General features: G+C 54.4%; 7 protein-coding genes across 7 annotated transcripts; 2 read left to right on the forward strand and 5 right to left on the reverse strand.

Moving 5' to 3' along the window:
- Positions 1-865: 865 nt before the first annotated feature.
- On the forward strand, positions 866-1378 carry RHO25_008488 (uncharacterized protein; the record flags this gene model as incomplete). The annotated part of the gene is made up of 2 exons (XM_023600624.2): positions 866-1087; positions 1160-1378. 2 exons carry the CDS (start codon positions 866-868, stop codon positions 1376-1378), a joined length of 441 nt encoding a protein of 146 aa, XP_023448810.1.
- Positions 1379-1933: 555 nt separating this feature from the next.
- RHO25_008489 (uncharacterized protein) lies at positions 1934-2605 on the reverse strand (the record flags this gene model as incomplete). Its single annotated transcript, XM_023600625.2, has 1 exon — positions 1934-2605. One exon carries the CDS (start codon positions 2603-2605, stop codon positions 1934-1936), a length of 672 nt encoding a protein of 223 aa, XP_023448809.2.
- Positions 2606-3403: 798 nt separating this feature from the next.
- Positions 3404-4225, reverse strand: RHO25_008490 (uncharacterized protein; the record flags this gene model as incomplete). The annotated part of the gene is made up of 2 exons (XM_023600626.2): positions 3404-4051; positions 4103-4225. The coding sequence occupies 2 exons, from the start codon at positions 4223-4225 to the stop codon at positions 3404-3406; spliced, it is 771 nt and encodes a 256-aa protein (XP_023448811.1).
- A 1116-nt stretch (positions 4226-5341) lies between these two features.
- Positions 5342-5926, reverse strand: RHO25_008491 (uncharacterized protein; the record flags this gene model as incomplete). Its single annotated transcript, XM_065603063.1, has 3 exons — positions 5342-5377; positions 5433-5867; positions 5921-5926. The coding sequence occupies 3 exons, from the start codon at positions 5924-5926 to the stop codon at positions 5342-5344; spliced, it is 477 nt and encodes a 158-aa protein (XP_065459135.1).
- A 1969-nt stretch (positions 5927-7895) lies between these two features.
- On the reverse strand, positions 7896-10597 carry RHO25_008492 (uncharacterized protein; the record flags this gene model as incomplete). The annotated part of the gene is made up of 4 exons (XM_023600627.2): positions 7896-8384; positions 8484-9521; positions 9574-10173; positions 10250-10597. 4 exons carry the CDS (start codon positions 10595-10597, stop codon positions 7896-7898), a joined length of 2475 nt encoding a protein of 824 aa, XP_023449111.1.
- A 339-nt stretch (positions 10598-10936) lies between these two features.
- ILV2_2 (Acetolactate synthase, mitochondrial) lies at positions 10937-12342 on the forward strand (the record flags this gene model as incomplete). The annotated part of the gene is made up of 4 exons (XM_023600628.2): positions 10937-11147; positions 11204-11235; positions 11319-11597; positions 11650-12342. 4 exons carry the CDS (start codon positions 10937-10939, stop codon positions 12340-12342), a joined length of 1215 nt encoding a protein of 404 aa, XP_023449112.1.
- A 1263-nt stretch (positions 12343-13605) lies between these two features.
- On the reverse strand, positions 13606-14530 carry RHO25_008494 (uncharacterized protein; the record flags this gene model as incomplete). Its single annotated transcript, XM_023600629.2, has 2 exons — positions 13606-14275; positions 14412-14530. The coding sequence occupies 2 exons, from the start codon at positions 14528-14530 to the stop codon at positions 13606-13608; spliced, it is 789 nt and encodes a 262-aa protein (XP_023449113.2).
- Between the last annotated feature and the right edge of the window lie 2696 nt (positions 14531-17226).

A 17226-nucleotide genomic window follows, 5' to 3' on the forward strand; every position in this document is an offset into this window, starting at 1 on the left:
TGACACAGCGCCGCGCAGGCCGTGCGGCGGGGTTTGCTGGACCTTGTCGGTGAGCATCTTTCCGGCTGCCGTGTGCTGTACTGTACTGTATAGGCAGCGATACTGAGTTGACCAGGTGGGCAGACGCGTCGAGGCCAGGCACTATCAATAGGACGAGGTCGTGTTTCCTCGGCAGCTTTGAGTCATGCAACTCCGACATTCCTCCATACGACCAGCACACGTGCAGCAGTCCAGCGCCGCAGCTAAAGACTACCAATAGTAGAACTACGACCGTAGCTGGGCCCACGACATCCACCTTCACCCTCCGCCAAGAGCTGCCATAGAGCGATCAAAGTGTACTAGCTCGCATGCTCCAAATAGCTCACAGCTGTGCTGTGCATCTGACGCTGACGCTTGCGTGCAGCTCTCCGACCCTCCATCCTCGCACAAGACACGCTGCCAGGAGTACTGTACGCTTTGAGTAAGAATGACAAAGATCGGCTGAAGCAATGCCACCTTCCTCCACTCACGCGTCCCGTGTTCGGCTCTCGCTTTCCTGACCGCTGACTATAGCTGCTATTGCTGTGCTGTTCCTGCTGCTGCGGCCGCTGCAAAGAGGAAAGTGTGCCTCGTATTGCCTGCCCACTGCACTGCACTTGGTACTCGTCGAACAGGGACCAAGACACGAGAGAGAGGTCACTCTCACCGATTGCCGCCTGATTCTTTCCATCAGTGTCGTCTTGGTGGAGCAGTCTTTTGTAGCTGGCAAGTATATTAGACAGGTTCTTTCCATCCCTTCCTCGATTTCTCATCAGCACAACAAGCATTCCTCACCAAGACACAAGCTTGCTACATCTCAGCATCCACTACCACAACACAAGTCAAGATGAAGTTCACTGCAGCACTCCTCTCCATCGCGGCCCTCGCAACCGCTACCACCGTTAGCTACGATGAAGGCTACGACGATGCTGCCCGCAGCTTGACTGCCGTTTCCTGCAGCGACGGCAACACTGGCTTGATCACCAAGGGCTACAGCACACAAGGCTCCATCCCGACATTCCCAAACATCGGTGGTTCATGGGAGATTGCAGGCTGGGGATCTCCTCAGGTAAGCATACTCCCCAGTGATCCACAATACATTCCATTATCGATTACATGTGCTAACATTCCATCCCTCCAGTGCGGCGCCTGCTACACAGTCTCCTACCAAGGCCGAAGCATCAATGTCGTGGGCATAGACCGCTCCGGCGACGGCCTCAACCTCTCCAAAGCCGCGCTGAACACGTTGACTGGCGGAAGAGCAGTCGAAGTGGGAAGGATCGATGCTCAAGTGACCCGCGTCGACTCCGGCGTCTGCGGTCTTCGTGCATCGAAGCGCTCGATTGAGTTCATGGGTTAGACGACGAGCACCCCACCTACCACAATCTGTCGCAACCTACCAAAGATCAAAAGCAGCAACAGTATGATGATGGCATGCATGCACGATGAAAGACACGGCCGCATTGTACGATAGGACATGAGAGAAATGATAATGTAATTCTTTCCAAAAAGGTTTTCAGTGTATATATTCTCGCGTCTGTTCCATTTTCGTCGTGCCTTGCTGCCTTTTTGAACAAATGTGGCGCCCCCCATTCTTTTGTACTACTCAAGTAGGCCTTGAAATTTCATCAGGATCCCGTCTGCGTCTTTTCGTTGACCCAAGGTGGCACATGTATGCAGCCACATGCCTCGACGATGCACTGTTCCAAGCTCTCGGGCGCTTTGCGCGCATATTGATGGAAATCTCAGTGCAGTCGCGGTTGTCGAGCAGTTTGATTTCGGTCCCATACTTGCGAGCGACTGAATGCAGTGGTCCAAGTGGGCATCACGCGGCTACCAGTGCCGCAAGTAATTGATCTGACAATCTCAGTCCATCATAAGTACATTTTGGAGAAACTTTGTCGCACAGCTCCGCTCATGCACTTCTAGTCTGAGGTGGGGCTGGTGCAGGCCGATATTCCCAGACAATCTCTTCGTACGCTGATGTGCCTGCACTCTCTGAGTCTCGGACTTCAACAGTGCTGCTGGCATCGATCTCATCCGCTGTGTCTCTGCTGTCTGAATCCTCGTCGTCTGACAGCAACGGCCGAAGCTCCTCGTCGAATCTCGATAGGCTCGGGTAAGGAGGAGAGTCACTGCCGTCCTCGGTACGATAGGCATTCGAGTTGTGAAACACACCTCGCGGCGGCGGATCAGGCGAAGGCTCTCTCGACCCAGGTGCTTTGATGTAATATCTGATGCACACACCACGACACCTTTCGATATTTGCTTTCCTCAGAAACCTCTCCAAGTGGAGTTGTAGGAGCAGCCATTGTTGTTGCTCTTCAGGCTTCAGCTCGACTATCAAAACCATCATGCGATCTCTCCCTGCATTCCGATCCTTGCCAGATGCGTCCGGGCGATACAAGACCTGATCAGGAGCGCCACAGATGTATAGTCCATATCGGCCGAGACCCGATGCTAGCTCAGGAAGACGAGTCAGAAGATTCGTAATTTTGCGCCTGATGATACTATTCCGGCGTCCCCACACCTGCATTCTGTTGTTCGACAACGGATCCGATCTGTACACGTCTTCTACCCGTGTCATGGCAGGTGCGACCGAGAAGTGAGGAGGAACAAGCGGGTTGCCATCGTAGTGGTCAGGACGTGGCCCTAGATGTAGCCGCTCCACCCTCAGAGTCAAGTAGTCCAGTCTAAATGACCGAGGCTCTGACTCTTGCCTTGCCGCAAGCTCGAAACGTGATAGATCTGTGAATGCCGTTGAAGCTGTGCAGGACTGGTCAAGAGAATCCGAGGCCATATTTTCAATCCAGTTTTCTGACGATGCTTCCAAGTCGTGATCGTCTACTGCCTCGCAGTAAAAACGGAGCTGAATACACTGCTCTTGTCCGCAGCAAATTTCTTTATATCAACGGATGATGTGTACTTGATGTCGCTGCTCGTGTTCCATAGCGATGTGTGCGATGAGTTCCTGACAGCGGACAGTCGGCCGTGCACTGAGAGACCAGGCAAAGTCGAAGGTCTCAGTGAAGTGGCTGTCATCGGCGAACTATGTCAAGCGCGCCTGTGACTTCAGAATCGAGCGGTACCTTGTGCGTAAGCGCTTTCGACGCTTGCAGATTCGAACGTTGACAATATCTTCGTACGTCTTCGATCGACGGGAGTCCCCTACCAACCGAATTTGAAGCGCAGTCACGCACAGGGCGCCAAAGCGAGCGATAACTCGGCCATGGCAAATGCGTACCTCTGGTGAAGGCGTCGCGACAGCTGTCGCATACCAATCCCATCGTGTGACTTGGTCAGTGGTCCAATGACACTTCAGAAAGAGGTAACAATCGGCATCGCCGGCTTTGCAAGGCTCCGGCGGTATCGGCAAACCAGACTTTCACGGATTTTGTCTCGCTTGAGCATCCAGCTCTTTCAGCTTTTCAACAAGTCTTTCCCGAAGATAAGTGCTCAAACCCAAGATTCCCTCGTTCGTGACAACCCGGTAGGTATTGCCGGCTTGATATCTCCCGGTGCCATCCACAAAATTGCCCTGGGAGTCAAGCTCCAGGCTACCGAAAATATCCTCAGGGTAGGCAACGCGGCCAAAGTCGGGCGGATATCTTTGATCACTGACGTGGATGTATCCGCCCCTCCCAGCGCCGCCCATTCCACCTTGGGCACTGGCCCCACCAGCTCCATCTCCGCCAGTACCTCCGCCTCCTCCATACTCTTTCGTTTTCGTCTTGCGTCGCTGACGCTGCTGTGAGGGATGGTTGGCGGGGAAGAAGGTGCCCCCACTTCCCAGCGAACTTCCCGCTGAGGACGCGTACATGGCAGCTTGAGCTTGAACATCGGGATCGTTGGCTGCGTTGTCCTTTATGACCCAGTGCAAGATCTGCAGAAACTCGGGATTCTCCTGGAGGGAGTTCGCGGTCGGCGGCACTTGAGTCGTGGTGCCGATGGCGAGAGATGCAATCGGTGGCTCATTGGGAAGATACGAAAGGAGATACTGTTTGGTGGACGAGTTGGGCACATTGTGAACGTACTGTGCAAGTCAGCTGTTGTTAGTACTACGTCGAGCTCTATGTATGCATACGATATGCTCATTGTTTGGGAGAGTCGACAGAGCTCTTCTCAACGCGAAGGGGCTGGGCCTGGCGATCTGACGCAGACTCTGGAACGACAAGGCGGGTCGCGTTACTGTAAAGAGTGTCGCCATGGTCGATGCTAGGTTCTGCAATGTGATGAACGAGAACAGGAACTAAATATTGAACGTTCGGCCAATGGCATATTTTGCGTGTATGCTGACGTCGATGACCAGGGGATAGGAAGGAGCTCTGGCCATCACCGGCGCCAGCTCCGTTCGTGCTTAGACTACCTTTCGAGCGCCTCCATCGACTTCGACCACCAAAACAGAACTTGCAGGACGTTTTGTTGAATCAGAAGCCGATCTGACCTGAAAGCTATGCTCAGCACTGAGGCGCCGTCGCTAAGCTTATGCATGTGAACGAGACGTCTTGTTCCCAGAAGTCACTTGATCCCTCCTGGCTCGAAGTCCTGAAATAGAATCGAGATCCCCGGAAGAAATCAAGAATTATGCAAGCTGCGAGGTGAGATCTTTCTTGAGGCTCAGACAGAGACTCAGAACATAGCATGAGAATGCATTGCACGAGTCGAGCGGCCTACTCTGTGATGGGGCTCTGAGGAAGCAAAGGATTTCTCTCCATTTCAAGGCTCAGCAGCTGAGCTCCGGCTGGAGGATGCGCAGCTGACCAGCAGCATACTATTTGTTCGCCGCACTTTCTTGATCACCGGTAGGTGCGAATAAGCAACCCTACTCACTCCGACTACGCAAACGATGCACGACGGAGGTGGCGGCTCTGGTGGCGGCGACGCCGGTGCCCATTCGCACGGAGACACTTGGCACTCTCACATCGACTCGGGCCATCACCATCATGACCTCGTTACGCACGGGCACAACCACCACGGCCACCAAGAACACCACCATGATCACCACAACGAGCACCATCGCCATCACCAACACCATCGACATGACGAGGATTCAGAAAACCCCATCCACGGTATCCATCCACCGCCATACACAAGTGGCCCGTACATATATGGAACAGTACCACCCACCGAACAACAAACACAGCGAGTAACTTGCTCGTGTCCCCGATGCCATCGCAACTCCCCGGTCTCCCAAGCTCTATCAATACTGGTCTTTTGCACAATCGCAATCACGATGATAATATGCATGATGCTCATGTCAACAGAGCTAGGGCACGATTGTCATTGGTGCCAATAAAGATTTTCGTTTATCTGGACGCTACATCTAGTAGTACAAAACATCCCAATGGTCACCCTCATCCTATCGAAAACGTCAGTACAAGTTCCAAGGCAAGATGAACAACGAATGGACTTACGCAATAAATATTGCCGGAAGCAGCCCTCCACTGAGGATATCCATCTCCACGGTTTCCGATCCTCTCGAACCTCGTCGTGATATAGTTGTTCAGCGCGGTATTCTTGCGGAAATCAAGCTTGTAGCCATTTCCGTGGCTATAAGTGCCGCCAGCATGGCCTGTTTCAGTGCCGCCCGTGATAATCAGCGAGCACCCGCAAGCTCCCTTGAGTGTGATGGCGCCGTCGACGGTGCCGGAGAGGAGACCGTCGTAGGATGTGCAGCGTGGGTTGCTCTTGGTTGTGCAGCCGCCTGATGAAGAGGAGGTGATTCCAGCTCCGCTCAAACGACTTGCAGCTTCCGACTGTGAAAGCGGTGTTCCGCTGCGCTTCTCTTCAGCTGGAGCGGCGGTGGCTGCGAGCGCGAAGGCTGCGAGAGATGTGGCAATGGTGGAGAACTACTATATGTCAGAAGTCGGGCAACGTTGCTTTAGACTGAATGTACACCAACCTTCATGATTGCGAGTTGCAGATTGATTTCAAACTGTAGGATAATGCACTGGAGTTGCGATACCCTCTCACCCTCTCTCCAACACCTCTTTAAATACACCTCCCACCTCGACGATCGCAACACAACCACAACCTCTCATTCCTAGCACGAGGACCAAAAGCCGCACGTTTCAGGAAGGTAGCACCTCTTAGAGACGCTATTCTAGAAGATTGCGAAACCAATGCAGGATCTCGCCTACGATGTCTGTCTATAGGACAGCCAAGAGCCGATCACTTGTCGATCACCCAGGGCAGATCAGCATGCCAAGAGCCCGGCTTCGACAACTCGCAAGGCGAAGTGCTTACCATGCCGTGCCATGCTTGACGAATTGAAGCGTCTGCAAGGAAAGTGCTTCACGGGCTTTGTTCTTGGTGGTGTGTCGTGCAGCATGGCGGATGGCTAGGCTGGATCTGGTTTAGGACGCGTTTGGGTTACAGAATGGAGGGACACACCTTCGGTTTTGGGAGTTGATCAGTGACACGTGAAGTGAGCATTCGTCTTTCTGCGGCACGTTGCATCTCTTCAGCCGGTTCCCTGATTCATCGCCTGTTTCTCTGCCTTTTCTTGCGCTTTCCTGCCACTGGCGGTCAAGATCTGGTGAGTGGGGAATCGTTCGAGCAATGGAGTAGACCCTGTGAAGGCCTGTTTCTCCAGGGTTCATACCAATACGCAGCCAACAAGTGCGGAAATGGGCCGAAACTAGAACATTTTGGTCAACAGAGAGCACCTTCTCGTAATGCATCGCTCTGGATTCCGGGACATCCAAGGGCTAATGAGGGTAAAGATAGAGCGGATCGAGAATCAAAAGATGTTTCGGGAGGGCCAATCCATAATTTGTCTCTCTGGGATGATGAGCATCTAACAGCCAACGAGGGGAATCATCCTGGTGAAATGAGAATTATTGAATCTCAGAGGAGACTGATACCGCTCCAATTCTCCGGGCTTCGGAACGATTCAGAGCCAAGAGGGGTGAAGCAGCTGGCGAAACAATTTTGACAACCAGGAGATCTGGGACAAGTCCAACTGCTGTATGAAGTTCCTCTCTGCTTTCTTCGAAGGATTTGAAGGAGTTATGGGACTGGATTTCTACCCATTGCGCATAAATCGAAAAACGATCACTGGCAACGCCTCAGAGCAGATAAAGAAGAAGTGAACATAGACCTTTCTCATCTCGCCAATCGTTTGGGAGATTATGGCGAGGTTTGCCTAGGACCTCTAGAACAGGTCTCACGCTTGCGTCGGCTTCCTCTTTAGCAGCCATACCTTCGCGCGATGCCGAGATGCTCATGTTGAACGCGTGGAGCTCACTCTCGGACGCGTTCCCGTCTTCAAGGGGCTCAGTCACTGCTTCCTCGAGACGTCGCGTGATGATAAAGGAATGCAAGTGATGACCTTGCGAAGAATGGCCCAGAATGGCGAAACATGGACCGGTGATGGGAATTGGCTGATGTTACGATATGGCAGGCACAGCCGCCACATACGGGTGTGAGAAGCGAGGAACAACCGGGTAATCATCGTAACCGCGGATAACTCTGAATGCAACTACCTCAGTGTGCAACCGCAAGTCGCCAAACCAATCAGCAAAGCTTTTCATGGATCGAGAGCCAATCTGTTTAGGCGCTTGCACTCAGAGGCAGTTGCATCTAGAGGTACCCACGGTTATCCAATGAATCTGGACAACTCAGCGCAGCTTTCCAGTCAAAGCCTACTTCATAACCATATTTTCCGGATGCATATTACTTGGTTGGAAATCCGCTGTCCTCCACGGCACTTCGATTGCGTTCTTCATGTACGTCAACCACCTAGCTCGAATGTCCATTGGCATTCTGCCACGATGAAGTCAGTCGACCATCCTCTCGTGCACTGAACCAAACGTGACATTCGATTACGATGGCGGATTAGGTACTGCATGTGCTGCAGGCAAGAGAATCGAATCTCAAGACTCCGTATCATCGCCAGGAGCACCAGATTCCTCAAATAAGAGCTCATCGTCAGGACTCATAACAGCTCCAGCAGCAGCCACGCCCTCCTCATACGCTGCGGCCTCTGGATCATTGGACAGCCCGAGTTGTCTCACGCCATCACTCAAAGCATTCGTTGCTTCTTGACGTGCCCGCAGCTGCTTCTCGAGTCGAGAGATCCTGATATTTTGGCCATGCGGTGCTTCCCAGATGTGCTCATCGCCGCCTTTCCAGGCACCGTTACGCTTGCAGAAAGCCATGAAAGCTGCCCAGTTCGGATCCTGGTCCAAGACATCCGGGTTCCCGATGACGATCATAGCTTGCTTCGCGCGTGTGAGAGCTACGTTGAATCGTTTTGGTTCGTGGATCACTCCTAAGCCTCGAGCGATGTCTTGGTCTAGGAAGCGGTTGCGAGTGCGCGTGGTACAGATGATGACCACGCGAAATTCAAGGCCTTGGAAAGCCTGGTATGCGCGTCAGCAAGTATCACTCAAACTCGAGTACATGCCTCAGCCAGGAACGATTAAGGCTCCTGGCGCATGGTTTAGGGATTCACAGCTTACCTCAAGTGGTCCAACGTTGATAGCGGCCATAATGAATCCTTGAGCTCTTGCCTTAGCTCGAAGCAATTTGACCTGAGCGCTGAAGGGACTCATGATGCACACGTCCGCTGCCGAGACTCCCTGCTTCAGAAATGATCGAGCAAGATCAACTGCGATGTCTGCTTCACTGACATTATACCAGCCGCCTCCATCCCGCTCAATCTCATCCGATCCTCTGTGGTCATGGAACACAACTGGGATGTCGCGAGCCTCGAAGCCAGGCCAGTTGAGCAAGGCATCTGTATCTTCCGCTACCGGCTCAAGTGTATCGTGGTAGAAGAGAGCGGACGGAATCGCGAGTATCCCGGGATGAGACCGATAGTTGCGTATCAGGTCGACGAAAGGGGGCCTCAGGATCGGGAGCATATCGCTTGTGAGTCGCGGTATGTGGCCGCCTTCCTCCTTCGCACGTGCAAGAGGATGGTTGGAGTACAGACTTCGGCTCAGCAGGCCCTCGAAGAGCGATCTCCGCAAGGCAGATGTTTTGTTGGCTGTCCGCGGACCAAGCTGATTCTGATCGCCGACCAAAACAACCTGCGGCTCTCGCACAAAATTGCTTTGTGGAGAAGGCGGCGCCACGACGAGTAGAGGAATGAGAGTTTCAGGCTCCGTGGCTTGCGCGGCTTCGTCTATGATCAGTGTGTCCCAGTGAAGCAACAAGTTGGGACTTGCACTCCGAGGGTGATACGCGGAGTATATGCCAAGCTCATGGCTGAAGAGATCGGCATTAGTGAGTCGAGATCTCCTTAACAGCTCTGCATCGCGAGTTGTTGTCACCACGACTTGCTTCTGCATGAACTCAGCAAAGGGCGGCATCGCAAAGATGCGATCGTCAACGTAGCAGAATGGCAGGACCGCATTTGGCACCTCTGGGAAACTTCGAGCAACGGAGTTCAGGCGGAGTAACTCTTTTGGCGATAAACGAGAGCTCAAGCGTCGGACCAGGGTATCGGCGGCCGAATCGGATGGCGCGCATATGAGGAGATGCCTCGTTTCGTCCTGGTCAGTAGCATCAGCATCGTCTGGGCAGGAGATTGGGAGATGCCCTCACCTGCCCCAAGAGCTGTAGTGCAAGCTCGACAACCGTTTTGGTTTTACCAGTTCCGGGCGGTCCAGAGATGAGGTAAGGCACACGGCCATAGTCCTCGTACAAGACTGTGTTAATTGCTCGCATCTGCTCGTGATTCAACAAAGGGTCGATCAGGTCGAGATCGTAACGAGCAGCATTCAGGGTTCTCTGAAGCGTGCCATCTTTCGGCTCTGGGAATAGCATGCGTTGCAGCCATTCATTGCCACACTCCAGCTGTGTGCAGACCTCTAAAACAGCAGCCTGCAGGGCAGCATGGCGTGATGTCTGCATCGTGAAGCAAATGTTGAAGAATCGGCTTGCTGGGACAAAGTTATCGATCCTCAAATGGAGAGTCTCATTGAAGCGATCAACAAGCCAGACGACTGCATCGTAACAGATATCCAATCGGCCAGGTAAAAGCTCGCCTCTATTGTTCACAATACCTGAAGACGTAATAACGTTGCCACTCTGATCGTATCGGATCTGGCGCACATTGACGATGTCGCCCACCTCAATGGAAAGGAAGCTCTCGCGCAGGCCTGGAACGAGAAGTCTGTGTGTGGAAAATGAAACATCTTCAGGCTGTTGAGTATCAGCAGCGCCCTTCTCCAGTTCCCGGACAGCACGGGACGTGGAACAGTCCCGATGAATGAATTACATTTTGCCAGAGAGGTACTTGGTAAAGCGCGTACCTCTCGCAGTCTTTCAGCTGCGCGTCTATCTCTCGTTGTAGAGCTGCTCTGAAGAATTGGTCATAGTTGTGCTGCTCTAGTGTTGCCGGCTCGTCTATTGGTGGTGAAAGCACCAGAGTCGGTGCTGGACGGGCGTTGAAGAACGGTCCAGCAAACGCCGCAACGTAGGCATCGAAGTTGATCCACGGCGCTGGTCTGCACGCAACGCGATGTGCTGGAGCTTCGTTGACCTGTTTCAATGCGAGCGGAATGTAAGGCTCTGCGTACACGTCAAGGTGCGAGGCAGGCTGAGATGCGCTGCTGTTGTCTGGCATTATTCGAGGAGGTGCATCTTGCTCTTGTGATGACTCGTGTTGAATGAAAGAGAGCTGAGAGAGGCTGCTGTAATGCTGTACCGTGTAATGAAGTCTATGGTCAGTGGAATAAGTCAAGTCTAGATGCTGTTTGTGTTGAAGTCCAGGCGTTGGTCGTCACGAACGTGTTCGCGTAGCACAAGAACTAAACAGCACTAACGCAGGGCTTCCGATGCCGGAGCAGGCCGAGCTTGGACATTTTGTTTGGTCGAGCGAGCCAAAAGTTGTGCTGGCCACTGGTATTTCGAAATATTACTCACCGCAATAACAATCCCCTCTCCGCTCTTCATCTCCATCACAATGGCCTCCAAGAACGCGACCCGAGCTCTGCGCGCCTCGTTGAGGCAGCTCAAGGCGCCGCAGGTGCAGCAGCGTACCTTCATCACCGCCGTGCAGGGCAGCAAGCAGCAGGGCGTCCGCGCAGCCCAGCGAGCGGCCACATCTGCCATTGTGCACCAGAGCAGAGGCAAGAAGACCGTCGACTTCGCCGGAGACAAGGAGGTCGTCTACGGTATGCTGCACATCACTGTTGGGGAGGCATTGGGCATGCACTAACGCGCAATGCAGAGCGCGCCGACTGGCCCCGTGAGAAGCTCTTGGTACGTTTACGAGCTCCAATACACCTCAATGGCAGCTGGGAGCTCCCAATCTCGCCAGCACGAAGTCTAACAGCGCGGCGCAGGACTACTTCAAGAACGACACGCTCGCCCTCATCGGCTACGGTTCGCAAGGCCACGGCCAGGGTCTCAACCTCCGCGACAACGGCCTCAATGTCATCGTCGGTGTGAGAAAGAACGGCTCCAGCTGGAAAGAGGCGCAACAAGATGGCTGGGTTGAGGGCAAGAACCTCTTCGACATCGACGAGGCCATCTCGAGGGGTACCATCATCATGAACCTCCTCTCTGATGCCGCCCAGTCGGAGACGTGGCCACACATCAAGCCCCAGATCACCAAGGGCAAGGTACGTGCGGGAGAGGCTCCACCTCCGCGGCGAGAATACTGACTAGCTATAGACCCTCTACTTCTCTCACGGTTTCTCCCCAGTCTTCAAGGACCAGACCAAGGTGGAAGTGCCAAAGGACGTGGATGTCATCCTCGTTGCGCCAAAGGGCTCTGGCCGTACCGTTCGCACCCTCTTCCGTGAGGGCCGTGGTATCAACAGCTCCGTCGCTGTCTGGCAAGACGTGACCGGCAAGGCCGAGGAGAAGGCCATCGCCCTCGGTGTGGCTGTCGGCTCCGGCTACATGTACAAGACCACTTTCGAGAAGGAGGTCTACTCCGATCTCTACGGTGAGCGTGGTTGCTTGATGGGTGGTATCCACGGCATGTTCCTCGCCCAGTACGAGATCCTCCGCGAGAACGGCCACTCCCCCTCTGAAGCCTTCAACGAGACCGTCGAGGAGGCCACTCAATCCCTCTACCCTCTGATCGGCGCCAACGGCATGGACTACATGTACGAGGCTTGCTCCACCACCGCTCGTCGTGGTGCCATTGACTGGAGCAAGCGCTTCAAGGATGCCCTCAAGCCCGTCTTCGCCGACCTCTACGACTCCGTCAAGACCGGCAAGGAGACCCAGCGCACCATGGAGTACGCCGGTCGTCCAGACTACCGCCAAGCATTCGAGAAGGAGATGGAGGAGATCCGCAACCTCGAGATCTGGAGAGCCGGCAAGGCTGTCCGCAGCTTGCGCCCAGAGAACCAGTAGAAAGAGATGGCATGTATATCAACGTGGTGTGTGCACAACAGTTTTTTTGATGTCATTTGCAACCTTTTTGTCCTTGGGGAGTTGTTGTCTGTGTAGGTGGAAAGGCATCTGGATCGGTTCTCTCGAAAAGCACGGCTGTAATCTAGAATGTCCCACCACCGCGAAGCTGTTGTACTTCTTATTAGAAAGACTTGTGTATGTGGGTGACAAGGTGCAATGGGAGAAACTCGATGTCTGCAATTCCATAAACTGTGACAGTACTTTTCTGGCGCCATAAACAGTACGATGTAGCTGCACCGCGCTTGTTTCACCCAGTAAGCGCGCCCACATCAATTCGCTTAGACTTACCTTTCAAGCTTACAAGCCGAGAGGGGAAAAGGGAAGAAAAAAAAAAAGAAACAAAGGAAGAAACGGGTCATCTCTTGCTTATTACATGAGAAGTGGTGGCAGGATTTCCATCGCAGTGCATAACTTTGGCTCGCATGTCGGCCGGGTGAAAAGTTAGCGGCATACGCACGCAAACCGTGATCCGAATAACAACCACTAGGCTACTTATAGTAGTCTCAGAGTTCAAAGGGATCGACGACAAGGTCAAAGCCCTAAAAGACTCGTGACTTCTAGTACATGCGCCGCATGACTCGTTTCCCTTTTTTTTTTTTGTGTCCCCCAATTCTTTTCTTCTCTTCGTTCACATGCGTGCAGATGACGGATGATGCGCACATACTGTGGTTCTGCTCGCGGCTTGCAATTCCCGTTAGGGAAGACATGCAGTCAGTTGAGTGATGAACAGTACAAGTGCTCTTGTGAGCATAGCGCGTCAAAAGCGGCGCGCGATCCGAGAGACTGTTTCTTGACGGCGGCGATAGAGGTGGAGTTGGAAAAGTATTGGCATCCTGCGGACCCGCTTTCGATGTGCGCCTCGCGAGCCGATGGTTCCCAGCTGCAGGCGCCACGTCCGAGAGTCTAAGTTGTTTTGGGAGAGTCGTATAGCACTGACTTAATTTGTTGAAATCCAAAGCTCTGCTGGCATGCTGCAGGCTGCTGCAGCGATGTCCGGAAGCGCAGCCGAAGAGCTGACGAGTGCATGTTCACTCCGCCCAGACTATTGGTGAATTGCGAGAGCTGTGCACGTGTGGAACGCCGTCGTGTGCCGAGCTGTCGTCAAGTTGCTGTCCAGAGTTCTGGTGCCAGTTTGAGCCTTTTGTGCCCCGCTGCTATTGAGTCGTGGCCGTCAAACTCCATGTTGTGATGCGGACCATATAGTCATGGAGTCTGATACGGTTTCGAAGGATCCATACCAAACCCTGGGGTGTTCGAGTTGACGGAGCCTGTGCTCTCTTCAGAGCTCAGACTGGGCTTGGGCCCAATTAGCGGCGGAGTATTTGTGGAGTGATGTGGCGCCGTTTGGTGACGAGCCTGGTGTGGACTCGGTTCCAGTGTCGAGAGCATGTGAGGTGCTCCGGCTTGCTGGTAGTCCGGGATGGAGGAGCTCCTACTCTCCTCGGAGCTCATGGAGTGGCTGTGGGCCAGGTGGGCGTGATTGGGATGAGCGTGCGCGGGACCATTGACGCCCGGGCGCGATGACACTTCCAAGATGGCTTGGATAGGAGGCAGTCGGTGGTCGATGGCATTGCCTGGCGGGGGTCCAGGAGGCAAGTGCTGTTGCATGTTGGGCTGGATTCCATATGCGCCATCACGCACTTGCCGCAGAAGTAGGAAGATGTCGTCGTATGAGCTCGTCCTAATGCGTTGGAAAATGTCCAGGGCCTCAGCTTCTGGTCGGGTCTGCACGAAGGCGAGCAACTCGCGGATGTGATCTCGTTCTTGCTCGAGCAGCTGATTTCGGCGCCGAAGGGCGGACCAGCGACTCTCGCCTTCTTCTGCTTCGTATTGACACTCGGTGCGAAGATTCTGGCATCTCGAGCAAGATGGCCTGCAGGTTGATGTGAGCATGTGACGGGCACGATCCGAGGGCGGCATCATGTTCTTACCTTAGACCGTCGCACTGAGATGGGTTAGTGGATCAGTGGTTGGGGCAAGAACGAGAGGGCGGCGGGCGAGCGACCTACTCGAGATTTTCTGCGCCTGCAAGCAGAGCACGCGCTTTCGATGAGGGTGCGCTTGGGACGGCCGCTCGGGGGTCTCGTCGGTCCAGGAGCGCTGGAGTTGTTGGAGTTGCTGGCGCCATCCTTGGAGGCATCGCCGGACGAGGTGCGAGCTGCAAGCAGCGGGCGAGAATGTCCTGGTTGGGACATTCAGGATGGTAGCCGACAGGCGCTTACCATGTGGGAGTCTTTTTTGTCGTCTGCTGAAGGTGTACGGAAGCGCCTGGTGAGTTGAAGTGTCAAGGCACGTTCCGGACAAGCAGCCGAGAAGGTGGTGAAAGGGCCTTCTTTTCCGCGTTGCTCGAGTCCCTACTTTGGCTGTTATTGGATCGCCGATTCATCGTGTCCGCTGAGATGGAACGCCACAGACCGCCGTGCACAGATGGAGAGCAGCACGCAGGCTCGGTAGTTAGTGGTTCGGTCGCTGCCGCTAGCCAGACGGCCACTCGCGGCCATGGATGGCAGATGACAGCACCGCTTGGGGGCGCATATAAAATAAGAAGTCATCATCTCGAGCTGGACGGGGCCGACGATGAGCACGACGGACGACTACAGCACAACAACACCTCGCCCGACTCTCTTCCCTACGCAGACCAACACGCGAGAGGGAGCCACGGTGGCTGGTGGAGGGCGTTTGCCCACTGCACCGCACTGCACGTCGGCGCCGAGCTGCTGCGATGGTACACGTCGTGGCTCGTCTACGCGGCGCTGCAGTGATGATGATTCCTGCTGCTGCTGCTAGTGCCGCTGCTTTTGGTGCTGCTGCTTTTGCTGTTCTGGGGCATCGCGTGATGCCGGCGCCGTGCCCCGCCGAGCTCTGCCCTACTGCTACTGCTCTGCTCTGCTCTGTACAACACCTTTTCGTGAGGCCAGCGTTGCCATTGAGACTGTTCTCGTCGCGCCCGCGCTGCCCGCCGGCACGCCCGCGCACTCGCCCTTCGCACCGCGTCGCGTCAGACCGCCGCGCGACCAGCGTCTGGCGGCGGGGGGTTCTCGGGCCACAGTAATCTTGTCCTGCGCGCCCAAACAGGCCAGTCGCCGGAGAGAGCAGCAGACACGACATGCACCACGGAGAAGCAGCAGCGTCGACGGGCATGCCTAGCGCACCACGCGCCGCTGCGATCAGCTGCGTGGTCGTCGATGCCAGCATTTAAGCTTCTCGCCCGCCATCGCGCTCGTCATCTTGCTGGCCCATCTGCTGCTGCTGCTCGAACCACTCACTCACCAGCACCGACACCACGCAGCGTCGGCCTAAACTCCGTACAGTGGAGGCACCCGCCCATTTTCTTCACGGCAAACCCACCCGTGCTCGCCGCGCTGTCCAAACGTTTTTCCTTCTGCTCCTGCGCTGTCCGCTGCCAAATCTCGATGCACCCCGATCCGGACGGCCATGCGAGCAGGCGCAGAAATCGAGCTGCATTACCAACGGCTCCAACAAAACAAAAAAAAAAACGAAGCCACACTACACACTGGCGTGTGCGCTTTCATGCTGCATCCCAGTCGTCGTCGCGACAATTCCGCCGGCTCATCTGCCCTGCCTCGCCTGCTTCTCGCCCACAGCTCCCTTGCAACCTCGTCGCCGGCCTGCGCCGCCCCGTATTGCAGTGGACGCGCGCGCCGGGCTCAGGTCGGGACATCTCGCTTTCCTGAAAAGTAATGCCTCGACAAATGGAAAAATAATAAACTGCCCACCTCGAGGGCCACGCTTGGTCAAGGTATGTGCACACAACGCCAACGCAACATATCCACTTCCAACTGCCTGGCACCCGGCCTCTCGAATCTTCAGCCATCATGCAGCCGTGAAGATGCTCCTGCCATCGAAACACCGCCGAATTTCAACGAGCTTGCCCTCAGCAACGAACATGGTGCCTTGGGCCGTAACACGCTTCGGAAATACATAAGCTTCAACATGATCCAAGCATGAGTGATGTATGGAGCCTTGGCACTGAGAGATCGAGACTGTACTATCGACTCGTCCAGGCGTTACATCCATACATCCACCTGGCCCGCAAGTTACGTGAGTGGACAACCAAGCGCTGTGAGGAAACCAACGATGCCATGCGACTTCGACAAGTCACGCTGAGCAGACTCGTCCCTGTAAATATCATGCACCAATGCCTCCAGCCAATGCAGATCTGCCCCTTCCTTCCCACACACGAAACGACTAGCCATATCTCTGCCGAATTTGGCATGTGCCGCAAGATACTTCGGGAAGTGCAATGTTCAACAATTGCCGTCGAAGTCTGCCAAAGCCTTGAATTAAACCAAGTATGTCCAATGGGCTGGCAGCGCAGCACGGCGACCAGGAACGCTGATCCAAGTCCGGGTTGTTAGACGACTCAAGGTCCTCCAGCAGCGGCATCTTCGTGTCCGGTATGTTGTGATGGCTGTGAATACCAATATCTCGGCCAACGCTCAAGCAAAATTTGATAGACAAGGAAGGTCTGCACCAAGCTTTGGACCTGGTCTCACCAATACACGCCTGTCCTGGTTCTCAACCAGAGCAAAGTGCATTCACATGAAATTTCCCGCTTCACTTCATTGCTGCAGGTGCAAACAAATGTGGGCGGTTTGGCACTGACTCTGACACAGGCGAGTGCTCCAATTGATCCCTTACCGTCGTCCATCGAATTTCTTCCTGATGCTTCCCCAGGATTAAACTGATAGAATTGTGATGAGCCCCCACGCGTTGACATACCAGGTCTCCAATACTTCCTTGAGTCAAGATCATCGAATTGTAGACTCCACTATCGCAGGAAGGATGTCCGTGAGAACGGCA

This window comes from Cercospora beticola, chromosome 5 (assembly GCF_033473495.1).
Source record: "Cercospora beticola chromosome 5, complete sequence".
Classification (NCBI taxonomy): domain Eukaryota; kingdom Fungi; phylum Ascomycota; class Dothideomycetes; order Mycosphaerellales; family Mycosphaerellaceae; genus Cercospora; species Cercospora beticola.